The following is a 12,938-nucleotide window of genomic DNA, read 5'->3' as shown; positions in this document are numbered from 1 at the left end:
AGAAGGACTTGCAGACAAAAACAAACAGCAACAGACTCGAAAAATTGCTAAGAGGGAAGATTTTAATGTTCTCACTACACACACCCAAAAAAAAATAATGAGCAGATGCGGTGACACAGATGTTAAATAGCTACCTTAGAGTTTCCACAACGTACTCATATATCAAAATATCACATTATGCCCCATAACGTATACAATTTAAACTTGCCAGTACTCCATGGTTGAGCACATGCTTAGAATGCATAAGGCCCTGGGATCAATCCCCAGCACCAAAAAGTATAAATAAATAATACTTTAAAAAAACATAAATATCGCAGGGCATGGTGGCACACGCCTGTAATCCCAGCACTCTGGAGGCTGAGGCAGGAGGATCGTTGCTAGTTGGAGACCAGCCTGGGCTAGAAAGTGAGCTCAAGGCCAGCCTGAACTGCATAGCGAGACCCTGTCTCAAAAAGACAAAATAAATAAATAAATAAATATATTTCAACAATAACATCATGTATAACAAAGGTTTTGTTTTGTTTTATTCCCTTTTTTAGTATTTTGTTTTATGAGAGGATTAGTAAAGAAAAGGTACAGAGAGGTACAAAAAAACATGGCCACAACAAAAATATAACATTCTAAAATGTAAACACATACCAAGCATTGGTCAGTTCTACTAAGTATAAGTGAAAACATTAAAGAGAAAAAGACCAAAACAAAAAAAGTAAGACTACTTACTTCACATGTATCAGAGAGGTAAAAAATCAAAGTTCTCACATTAGTCACCAATGAGGATGTGAGACAAGAATTCTCATCACTGCTTATAGGAATGTAAGACATTTCAAACACTCTATAAGCCTATTGTGAAGTTTCACATAAAATCAAGCATACTTGCACCAAATGACCCAGCAGTCACACTCCCTGGGATTTCCTTAAAGGATCTGAAAACTTATATCCACAGAAAACCCTGCGCATGCATGTTTAACAGCTGCTTTCCTCGTAATTGCCAAGATGAAACCAACATGACCTTCAGTAGTTGAATGGATAAGCAAGCTGTGGCAAATCCAGATGATAGAATATTATTCAGTGCCAAAAAGAAATGAAGACATGAAGCAAACTTAAGTGTGTAATGCTAAGTGAAAGAAGCCAATCCAAAGAGGCTGTATAGTGTGAAATTTCAAGTACAGGATATTCTGAGAAAGGTAAGATTATGGAGGCGGTAAAAAGATTAGCGGTCAAGGCAGAGGAGGATGAGTTAGTGCAGCACAGAGGACTTTCAGTAAAACTATTCTGTATGAGACTATGATTGTGGATACCGTACTGATACATTTGCCAAAACCCATGGAATGTACACTAGCAAGAGTAAACTCTAACAGACTTTGGGTGATAATGATGTCAGTGTAGGTTCACGTTTGCTAATAAATGTGCCACTCTGGAGCAGACTGTCAAGAGTACAGGAGGCTGTGCACGCGTGGCGATAAAGGATTTTATGAAAACTCCGCACTTCCTGCTCAACTTTATTGTGAACATAAAACTGCTCTAAAAATAGTGTATGAATTTTAAAAGAAAAGAAAGGGAAAAAATGAGCCAGATGCAAGTATTCCCTTCTTTAAGCAATCCCAAGTTTACACAAAAGGTTTTGATCGCTCAAAGAAACATCCACAGGATTCTTTCCAGCTCTGTACAAGTTCAAAAGCTGATCCAATGTGCAGAAATTTGCAGATATTTGACACCCCCACATTTTTTAAGAAAGGCCTCCAAGTAAAGGATGGAGTCCAGGCTCTCAACAGACAGCAAGAAACCTGCCTGCCTCCCTTCTGACCCGGGGATATAGGCTGGCATGGTCAGCTGGCCTGACACGGCAGTTAAGACTGGGGCTTTGGAGTCAGACTCCCTGGGGTCAAACCCAGGCCATGCTGTTTACTGGCTGTGTAACCTTACTAATTGTTGGAGCCTCAATTTCTTATCTATAAAATGGATCTAATAATAGCTCCTGCGTGAGCTGTTATGAGGCATAAAGGGTAATGTACATCAAGCACTTTCATCAACGCTCTGCACATCCTCATGGTCTCTATTCCTCCTCCACAGTCCCTGGCCATGTGGTCTGGTGTACCTCACTGCACACACAGGCACCTCATGTGCCAGCCCTCAGGGGCATGTGCGATGCTGGAGAACATGAAGGAGGGGTCTCAGTATTTCCTCTACATCTACCTCTCATGCTAGGGCCTGAGCCCTGGCCCCGGTTAAAGTCACCCTTTCTTTCATGGACCTGTGTCCAACAGTTTCACAATTAAGCAGGTCGTCCCACGATCCACAGACATTCACACAGCCCACCCATGCCTGGGACAGACCTCTCCTGGATTGTTTAAGTTCTATTCCGTAAAGCAAAGGCAAACAAACCTTTCTGCAAATGGCCAGCTCATAAATACTTTAGGCTTTGTAAACTCTTTGCTCTCTACTGCAACTACTCCACTCCAAATTGCAGCATGAAAGCAGGTATAGAAACAGTAAATGAGTGGGTAAGGCTGTGTTCCAATGAAAGTTTATTTACAAAAGTAGGTGTCAGGGTAGATCTGGCCCGTGCACTATAGTTTGCTAATTATGGTGGGTGTATTTGTGAGGGAGTATCCTCATCATGGGTAGCAACTAAAGAACAACCAGAGGCGCCCATCCATATAGGATAGTACGTGCACACACCCATGTACATGGTCCCAGATACACAAACAAAAGGCGCAGTGCCAACTAGCCATGCCAGTCCAATGATTGGCACAAAGTTCACAATTGTTATAATACACACACACACACACACACAAATATATATACATTTATTTATTTATTTATTTGGTGAAAGATGAGTGGGTGGAAGCATTTAGCTCTGCAGGGTAACAGAATTCTCATCACGACAAAAGGAAATTCACTGAAAATTCCTCTCCATGTGCTTTGGGGTGTGGTCTTGTACTTTTATCTGAGTAGCAATAGAGAGGACTTTAGTATTTCACACGAAAGGACGAAGTCATTTTGGGGAAAATCTGATTGCACCAGAGCTGGGAATGGGACCAGCCTCCCCCAACTCCTCTGGGAGCAAATGATAAACTCCCCCCAAACCACTCTTGGTAAGTGAGATATTAACACAATACAGAAAGGGAGGGCCTCAGCATCTGACATCAAGGAAGTATTGTGTTCTCAAAGGTATTTTCCTCCGGTTCATTTACTTGTACTCTCAGAAATATAAAAATCAAAGAGGTGGTACCTGCCTACAACTCCAGAAACTTGGGATATTGAGGCAGGAGGATCGCTAGTTCCTCCAAGACCAAGGTCAGCCTGGACTACATAGCAAGTTCAAGGCCAGCCTGTACTACATAGCAAGATATTTCCATGTATCCAAAGGAAAAGCAAAGGGAAAAAAGGAAAGGAACAAAAAAGGAAAAAGAAAACAAGGGCCTAATGTGTATCCAAGTAGAGATTTACCATTCACATTGTTTGATGAAGTCAGTAAAAAGTAGAAAGGCAGATCATTTTCTGTCTGAAGATTCACCTGGGGACAGTTTTGGTGCAGATCTCATCCTATGGACCCAATCACACCTCCCATGGCATGTCCAGTGCAGCCTTAGGGGTGTGCCTAGGCTGGCACAGAGCAGGCCAGGCTGCAGACAGGGCACTGGTGTTTCCTGAACAGCTTCCCAATGGCAGTCAGGCATCCAAAGGTCCAGCATGGAGAGCACCCACATGGGGCCCCTCACTTCTCCCCTGGAGCCATGGAATCCTTAAAGACCTCGGCATCCTCTGGCTTAAGGGACCCTGAGAAGTGCTTCAGATGAACTTCTTCAGGCTGGGTAGCGTGCCTGTCTCGAGTACTTGCATCCCTTAAAAGGGGAACCAGGGCAAAGTTCTTCCAGTTTCTCCCTGAAACTGAAGAGCAAAACATCATTACTACCTCGAATGCAGCAAAACCAAGAAAAATATGTTTACTTCTTGGCCTCACAAGTCTCTGGATAAAAAGAAGCCCAGGAGTGGAGTTTCTTGGGGCCCCTGGATTGGTGCAATTTCCTCTTCCTTCAGCCAATAAGGAAACTCCTCCACTCAAGTAACACCTGTAACTTCTCTTCCTCTGCCTGACCCTGATTCACGTATACCTCATGAGACTCCATTGCTCACCTCTCTCAGCCTCTGTTTCCTCCCTTCTCAAGTGGGAAAGAGAGGAGATAATCACACAGCAACCCTATGTCCTGCCCCATGAGGGGTCCCACAGTGGGTCAGCTCTAGGGCAATGAACACCAGTCAAAAAATTAGGATTTGGAATTCAAGCCCCATCAAGGCATAGCAGATGAACAATGATGCCCAAGAGAAGCATGATGACTCTAGACCTCAAATGAGGACCTCAGGTATGTCCTGAACTCCCAAGGAGCTCCTGAGGAAGACTCGGTTGCCACCCCTTAGCCACCTCCACTCTCTGAGCACCTCAGAGGAATGATAGCCAAGAAGCTAAGCTATATATGTTTTTCCATCTGCCAGAACCCTGGTCAGCCAAGTTCTCTGGTTGGCCACTTTGGATTCATCTATCAAAAAGACCAGCCTCAACACATACCTCCTGACCTAAAGTGATGATCCTGTGCCTCCTACTGGTATCCAACCCTGGTCATATCTTAAAGGCATCAGGAATGCTGGAGGCTGGAGGCTGGTCCCTTGTGATTCTTCCTTCTGAACTCTCCAGGTCTTGCAAGTTGATGGCATCCCTATCAGCATTGCCCTGTCCCCCAACCCCAAAAGGAAACCAAGCTGAAGAAGGATTCCTTGCAGAACCTGGGCATAGATGCAGGAGGTTCCTGTCCATGGGAAGACAGACCGGGTGCCCATTAGGATATCAGCTAATGGCTGGTTGGGTAGTGGGGACATTCAGCATCAGAGATTGTTTGGTCTGGCCCAGGTCCAGCACCCTTGAAGGAAGAGACATGGGATTCCCAGTGCTACTCCCCGCAGTTCTGATGCCAAGGACCCCTCCATACACTCTTTCAGCTCCTCTACTGACCACTTTTCCTCTCTTTTGCTCTTACATTCCCTCACTCCCTCCTATCCCTCATGCTGTGGGGAAAGATCCTTGTTGTCTGAAATTCTCTGGATATTCATTACTGGAGTTTCTACTGTTACAAAGTTGAGTAGAGATATATAATCCTCAAGAAATAACCCTTAACTAATCATAAGAGTGAAATAAAGGGACCCCTACTGTCCCCCATCCCTGCTCCAGTTAACATTACTGTGTGTATCCCTGCCACTGGGTCAATGTCTTTCTCAATATCACAGTGAAGGTGCAGTGTAAATGTTCTGACTGCTCACAAGGGGCAAGAGGAACAGAGCTGAGGAGGCAGGGCAGCCTTCCCAAGCTGGCATTCCAGGGGTTGCATGTGGCCTGAGCTGCTTCTTCTAGGCACCAAGGATACTGCCTGGGTGTGGGGTACTGGCCCTGCTGCCCTGCAAGGCCATGCTAAATGCTTGGCTACATGGGCATGTGCGAGAACACGTAAAAGTGCTTGGAGCTGAGTGTGTGGGGGTGGCTGACATGCAGGGCTGTTACAGAACCCAGGTCCTGTGGAGGAAGGAAGTGAGAAAGGCCTGCAAGAAGTGGGAGACCAACCCACCCAACATCAAACCACCAGCCTCTGTGCTGCAACACTGCCCTTCCCCCTCACCTCGGCCTGACCTCAGGGAGAAGCTCAGGGTGCGCTTGACACCCTCACAGTTGCCTGGGTCCTCATTGATGATGCCCACATTGGTGTTCCAAGTAGTCCAGTTCACCTCATCCACCCTGCAGATGATGGAACAGGGGCTCAGGGAGCTGGGCACCAAAGGGCCACATCCAGCTTCCAATCTCCAAAGCCCATAGATGGGGACCTAGCTGGTAGGGAAGACAGATAAGACCTGCTTTTTGGGTACCACCCTTCCCTGACCATACCATATGGGGCAGAGACTCTAAATATTGGATTCTTGGCTTTGACCCAGCTCACTAGGTGATCCCTTCTGGGCATCTCAAGTTGTCCAAAATTTCTGTCTTGGTCCATCCTCTGAGACTAAGACAGGTCTCCTATGCCTGCAGCTGAGCCCTGGGATGTCCCTTGTTCCTACAGCTGGCCTTAGGGTAGTCTCAATGTTATGGTTTGTGTCTGCATGTCCCCCCAAATCCTCATGCAGTCATGGGGCAGGCTTTTAGAGTTTTGATTCATGGTTGTGAGTGCTACACTTCCCTGGGCAGATAGTTTGCATCTGTAAGGGAGAAGAAGAGGTTGCTTGCCTCCACTCCTTCATTTTGCTCTTGTTGTTTTGCTGTATTCTGCCACCATGAACGCTTGCCCTCTGCCATGTGCTCTCTGCCTTGGAGCCAGCCGAGTATGGACTGAAACCTCCACAAACAGTGAGCTAAATAAACCTCTCCTTCCTTATTTTTGGATGTCAGGTATTTTGTCTCAGCAGCGAGAGAAAAGTAACCAAGACAGTCTGCTAAGATCATGACTGGCTTGAAGAGGTTCTAAGGGAGCCTCTGTACCCACAACTGGCTCTAGATGGGTGGCCCATGCCCACATCTGAGCCCCAGAGTCCCATAAGACCTGCCCCCTGTTCAAGCCTTACCTGAAGCACCAGCGGTAGTCATCCTTGCCATCAGGGGTGTACCCCACCTGCAGCAGCTTGCCTGACCGGAAGGCCTTTCTCATGCACTTCAGGAAGCTCTTCTCCGTATCCAGGATGGTGATGGCTCTCTGAGGAAGAACATATAGAGCAGAGGGGCAAAAGTTTCCTCCAGGGGCCACCTGGCTACTGGTGCCTGCTTCCAGGATCAGCCTTTCCAAGGTGACTCCCAGCCCCTAAAACCTCCACACTGCACCTCCAGGGCCTTCTATACTATGTTTGTTTCCACAGCCTGGCAGGTGCACACTCCACAGAGGGAGCTCAACCCATGTGGCCCAGATCTGTCTGGACCCTCACAACAGGACAACATAGGGTGTTAGGTATGAGCGGGGTCTCAGGCAGAAGACTACCCAGCTTGTATCCTGGCTCTGCTATCTCCCAGCTGGGTGTCCTGTAACACAGACACCTAATGTCATTCTACCTCACTGCCTTCGTCCAAACATGGGTTAGTAACACAATCCCCTTCATAGGATCATAGGAAGATTAAATGGGATCAGGTAAGCAAAACACACAGAACAGGACCTATTGTGGAGTAAGTGCTACTTAATAAGAGTGATATTTTCATTGTAGGAGTCAGGGAGGCAGATGGGGACCATGTGGCTCAAAAAAGGAGTTCTCAGGGCCCCATCTTCTGTTACCTGTACCCCCAAGTCTGATCTTTGGTGCTCATCCTGGACCAGATTTCTCTGCAGTGCACACCACACGGGCTGAGCCCTCTGCCTCCTTCCCTCCAGGACTATCCAGCCCACAGCCAAACAAGCATCTGTGAACACCAGCTAAGCTGATCTGACTGTGCAGACCATGCTCAACAGGGAAAGAGGCTGGAAGGAGCCCACTGAGGGAGACGCTGCTCCAGCCTGGCTGGGCTTTCTGTCCCCGCCCCACGTCCTGTAGGGCTTATGTGCCGAGCTGGGTAGTGCAGACAACGGAGCACCCCACCAGCCCACTCACCTGCAGTTTCCAGATGTTCTTGCTCTCCTGTGCAATCTTATTGACGGTCTCACCCATGAGAGCGATGAGCATGTTGAGCAGGAGAATGTAAGTAAGAATCACGTAGGCCAGTAACAGGATGATGAAGACGGCCTTGAAGTCGTAGTTCTGAGTAAACTCCAGGTCTCCCATACCAATGGTGAACTTGAACAGCTCCAGGCACGTGGAGTACAGGCTGTTGTAGGAGTTGCTCATCGGCTTGCAGCCAGGTCCCCGCCAGCGGTGTGCCTCACTCACCAAGGAGTCATTCTTCCCATCCTCAATCAGTGTCACCACCGCTACAGGCCATGGAAAGGAAGGGTGCAACTGGAAGGAAGCCAAGATCCCAGGACCCCTGACTTGTACCCTTCTACCCAGGATGGCTCTGTAGCGGGACTGCTCCTCAGACATACAGCACCTGTATGTGATGTTTTTTGAAGCAGCCCTTCCTCCAAACTGTTGAAAAATTGTCAAAATTTACTGCTTAGCTATAACAATACCTTTATCATTATATGTAGAAAAATATTTAGAATAAATATACAAGGTATGTGTACAATGTCAATAAAGCTACCTTCGTGCAGTGTCCAGCTTTCTTAATCTCATATGTCAGCCCTGGCTTCATACCTGCTTTGTCAGCCACACATCCCATCTGTCTGTGTCCCTTAGAGACAACGCTAAAATCACAGGTATCAAACAACTCAGAGCAGAATGGCCTCTTCCTGCCTTGTGTGCTTTTCTTTGGAAGTTCAGTCCAGAGCCTGAGAACTTCTGTAACAGTTGTGCCCCACAGCTATTGCACATCCATATCCACTGACCCCTCTGGCCTAATCCTCTCCTATGGTGATTGGTATGCAGAGACTTCAGATCCATATGTCAGAGCCCACTGTTATCCAGTCCCACTTAGTCACAGCTGCCCACCCTTCTAATCATAAATAGAAAGGGTAGAAAGGGAAAGGATGCCCCCATGTAAACTAGGTACCTATAAGACTCAGATAAGGATCAAAGCAGAGCCATACACCAAAAAATAATGATGATAATGATGTAGACATGTCAAAAGGGCATAGGAAGGGCTGGGGATGTAGCTCAGTGGCACAAGCGCCTGCCTGGCAAGTGCAAGGTCTTAAGTTTGATTCCTGGTTTAAAAAAATAGATAGATAGATAGATAGATAGATAGATAGATAGATAGATAGATACACACACACACACATATAAAAAGGACATAGGAGCCAGCCTGAAGGGATCCCCAATGACTAAACCTCAAATAATTTGAACATCAAAATAAATGATAGTGAGGGTTATAACTCAGTAAATAAAGTGGGACTCCAGGAAGAAAAAAAGAATCCATGAGACCATTTTAATGTATGAAAGATAAGTAGATTGGAGGGATGGAAAGCCCTTCCTTACAATGACACTTCAGTGAATAAATGTAGAAGGAATGACAGAGTTCGAATATCATCACTGAGTGACCATCATGGGCTTCAGCGATTCGTGTTAGAATAATCAATGGAAGTTAAAACTACTGGGTGAGGGGCTGGGGATTTAGCTCAGCGACAAAAGCGCCTGCCTGGCAAGCGCAAGGTCGTGAGTTCGGTTCCCGGTACCGGAGAAAAGCCAAAAAAAAAAACAAAAAAAACTACTGGGTGAAAGTCTGCAGGGAAACAGGATATTTACATAATCTCAAAACATTTTTTCCCAAGTGACTTGTCAGTTACAAAGAGAAAGCAGTTACAGCAGAAAATCTGGCGCATCCATCAAAAACAAGTAATCAAGTTCACTTTACCAGGACGGGACAACAATCATGCAACTCCAGACACAAGGCACTGTTGAAGATATGCATGACTTCCTTGATATTCTGGTCCAAAAATTCTAGAATCTAACTAGAGAACACATCAGACTTACCTAAATGGACAAGAGACATTGCACAAAACAATGGCTTTACTCATTAGAAATACTAAAGTCAGAAATGACAAAGAAAGATTGGAGACCTGTTCAAGATGAGAGGAAACTGAAGACACATGATAAATGGGCAGAATTCATGATCCACGATGTTCGTTTTCCATAAAAGAACTAGGAATATAAATTAGCTGATAGTAAGTATCAGTTTTACCTTCTTGGTTTTAATAATTGCACTGTGTTTGTATAAATAAATGTCCTTGTTTTTAGGAAATATACACTGAAGTATTTAGTAGTAAAAGGTTGGTCATGCTTGCAACTCACTCTCCAGCAGTTATTCTTTAAGTGTGAGGGGTGTGTGTGTGTGTGTGTGTGTGTGTGTGTGTGTGTGTGTGTGTGTGCGCATACATGCACATGAAACTGTGCATAAGGGAGATAAAGTGATTTTAAAATGTAGCAGAATTGGGGGATCTGGGTAAGAAGAGTCGAAGTTACTTGTACTATTCTTCAAAATGCCCTATATGTCAAAAATTTTTTAAAGGGCATGAAATGAGCCAAAATGCAGGTATTCTCCAGGAAAGCATCGCTTCCTAGTTTAAAAATCACTGAAAATATTTTACAAATCATATTCCTTAGCTCTTGGGTTCATTTTAGTTTGTTCTTTGTCCGTTCACCCTGTGGCCCGCGGGCATGCATCTATCTCCCCCACCCAGCCTTCAGCAAAGTGCTCAGGAGGTGGAAGTGAGCAGGAGTCCTGCCCTCCTACCAGCCCCAGTCACAACAATTACCTGTGGAAAACCCAAACAGGAAAACTAGGTAGACAAACATGAATCGGCACAGGTCTCTCAGGATCATCTGCGGGAGAGAGTAGGTTTACCAGAGGCACTTCCAGGCTCTGGGAGAAGCAAGGGAGTGGCTGGCTAGGATTGCATTAGTCTGGGGTCCAAAGGAGAGAACAGGCAGGAGGGATAGGTGTGCTGGTTTTAACCTCAGGTGTCATGAGAGACTCATCTACAGCTCTCCCTGTGGCCTTTGATCCAGTCAGGAGTCAGGGCTCTGGGATGCAGAGAGGTCAGGCTTCAGGGGATCCCCCACACTTGAGTCAAGCCCACATCACTTGATTCTTAAGGAATAGACTGGAAGCTACATTTGCACCTCCCTAGATGTTACAGAGAGGCTGAACGGTCTGTAGGACAGTGTCTCCCACCCCCGGGGCCTACAGGGCTCTGTGGAACCTACTGGGCACAGTGCACCCACCTTTTCAATCATGACGGCATAGATGCCCATCTGCTGGAAGCCGCGGGTGTAGTAGAGCATGTTGGTCCAGCCCATGGCCAGAGAGAACACCATGCAAGCCACATACTCCTTGCGGTGGCTGAAGTACAGCACCACGGATGCCAGTATGAACAGGGACTGCACAAAGCTGGGGTGGGGAGACAGGAAGCTCTGTGGGCACATGGGAGGCCTGGAAATCCCATGAACAAAAGGCCCAGGTCTGCTTGTGTCTGAAGACAGACTTCAGGCCACAGCAGAAGCTCAGGCTGGTCAGCTCTGCTTCCTATAGCCCATACATTCTCAGAGGAAGCAATAGTGACCCTCTCAAAGGTCAAACATTGGCTGGAGGTATAAAATCTTATGTCTAAAGCACAAATATAAATATAGTACAGATGTTCCTTAACTTATGATGGGGATATGTTCTGAAGAATCCATCATAAGTTGAAAATATTGTAAGTTGAAAATTGACTGAATATATTTAACCTACTGAACACGCTAGCTCAGCAATGCATCATACTGCAGAGTGTCAGCTGTTTCCCCTTCTTATGGTAGGGTACCTAGGGCCTGTGGCTCCCTGCCTCTGCCCAGTACCATGAAAGAGGATCCTACAGCATATCACTGGCCCAGGATAAGATACTCTCTATGTATATGTAACATTTTAATGTTACATATGCACTTTCAAAGCTACTCACACACATAGGTAAAAATTTAGAGTACAAAATCTTGTACCCAAACATGAAAGTTTCTTGTCCAAATGCTCTTCAGTCTCTCAAATCCTCCCTCCTGAGGCACGTTCCATTCTTTTAGTTCTGACACTTAAATATCTATTAGATGGTTCTTAATTAGGAACAACTCCAGCATATACAGGTGGAGATGTACAATTCCCCCACACCAGGCGGGAGCCCAATTTCTGCAGGCATTTTTGATTGTCAAAACTGCAGGATGGGGGTGGCGAGCTACTGGTTCCTAGTGGGTAGAGAACAGTGACGGGGCTGAATATTCTACAGTGCACAAGCCAGCCTCTCCCCCTACAACTGAGAATTACCCAGTCCAAACTGTCAACACAGCCAAGGTTAAAGAATCCTCACTTAAAGATGAAACTTCTTCAAGGCCGGAACCATGTCTGTTTCATCAATGGCTGGGAAAAGTAGGCAAGGGTACCTCTAACTCACAGTAGGTCCTCTGAGCCCACACACAGTTGCCAGCCCCAGCACTTCTCTGGCATAGAGTAGATGAGCTTCAGTATTTATTCATCCAGTAAATATCTATTAAGAACCTTCCATAATTGCTTCACCATGTTTCCTAAGCCCGGCTATGTGCCAGGGAGGATGAATGAGAAATGACGGTTGTCATTCTCAAAGAGGCAGAAGAGTCAAAGTATCACTTACAAAAGTATCTCGCTGTAGCTGTCCACAAACAAGGTCTTCATGGATGGCCTCCTCTGGAGGAAATATTGAATCTACAGGGAAACAGAGTAAGTTGCCAGGAAATGTTAGGTGTGGTGAGACAGTGAGCACCCAGGGTGCCTCCTAAATGTCACCGTGATGGAACACCAGCATGTGCTAAAGCAGAGATTATCAATGGTGGAACAACGTGGATAGTAAGGCAATGTTATGTGATGATAGTTTTTTCACTATAGGGCAGAATTACAACTATACCCAGAAGTAAATTCAACTTTACCCAGCAGTAACTTCAGGGGAAAAAAAATCACCAAAATGTTATCAATTGCTGTCATTTAATGGTAGGACTAGGAATATTTTTCTTCTAATTAGTGATTTTTTTCCACTTTCTGTAAATAAGCACTATAATAAAAATTCTTTTATCCAGCTTCCACTGAACAAACTCAACAGATTAACCACTGGCACTAGGATGTCCCCCCCACATCACCCAGATTTCTGACCACTCCCACAGGTTACTCCTCTGTTTGCCAAGAGGGCGCTCATCCCAGTGCCCTTGCTGCCGGGCCTTTATTATACTGCAGACTATGACTAGGAAAAGAAGACAGTTGCTTCTAACAAGACAAAGTCCAATGATTTGTAAAGACTTCATAAAAGTGAGTGACAAGAAGGAAGGGAGGAAGGGAAGAAGGGAGGAAGGAAGGAAGGGAAGGAAGGAAGGGAGGGAAGGAAGGAAGGAAGGAAGGA

The 12,938-nt window shown here is 45.8% G+C and overlaps 1 protein-coding gene across 1 annotated transcript in view; it reads right to left on the bottom strand.

Annotated features, from left to right (window-relative positions):
• Positions 1–3,621: 3,621 nt before the first annotated feature.
• Positions 3,622–12,938, bottom strand: part of Trpv1 (transient receptor potential cation channel, subfamily V, member 1) — a 17,699-nt gene continuing 8,382 nt past the window's right edge. Inside the window, exons 9-15 of the mRNA XM_005399725.2 lie at positions 12,183–12,253; positions 10,777–10,942; positions 10,308–10,374; positions 7,609–7,925; positions 6,601–6,728; positions 5,667–5,782; positions 3,622–3,891 (exon numbers count right to left, since the gene is read on the bottom strand). Of these exons, the coding sequence (XP_005399782.1) occupies positions 3,719–3,891; positions 5,667–5,782; positions 6,601–6,728; positions 7,609–7,925; positions 10,308–10,374; positions 10,777–10,942; positions 12,183–12,253 (1,038 nt within the window). The 3' untranslated portion in view covers positions 3,622–3,718. The remainder of the gene's footprint in view (positions 3,892–5,666; positions 5,783–6,600; positions 6,729–7,608; positions 7,926–10,307; positions 10,375–10,776; positions 10,943–12,182; positions 12,254–12,938) is intronic.

This window comes from Chinchilla lanigera, unplaced genomic scaffold, assembly GCF_000276665.1.
Source record: "Chinchilla lanigera isolate Chin_1 unplaced genomic scaffold, ChiLan1.0 scaffold00066, whole genome shotgun sequence".
Taxonomy (NCBI): Eukaryota; Metazoa; Chordata; class Mammalia; order Rodentia; family Chinchillidae; genus Chinchilla; species Chinchilla lanigera.
The sequence above is the reverse complement of the archived record's forward strand: the minus strand, read 5'-3'. Positions and strand labels throughout refer to the sequence as shown.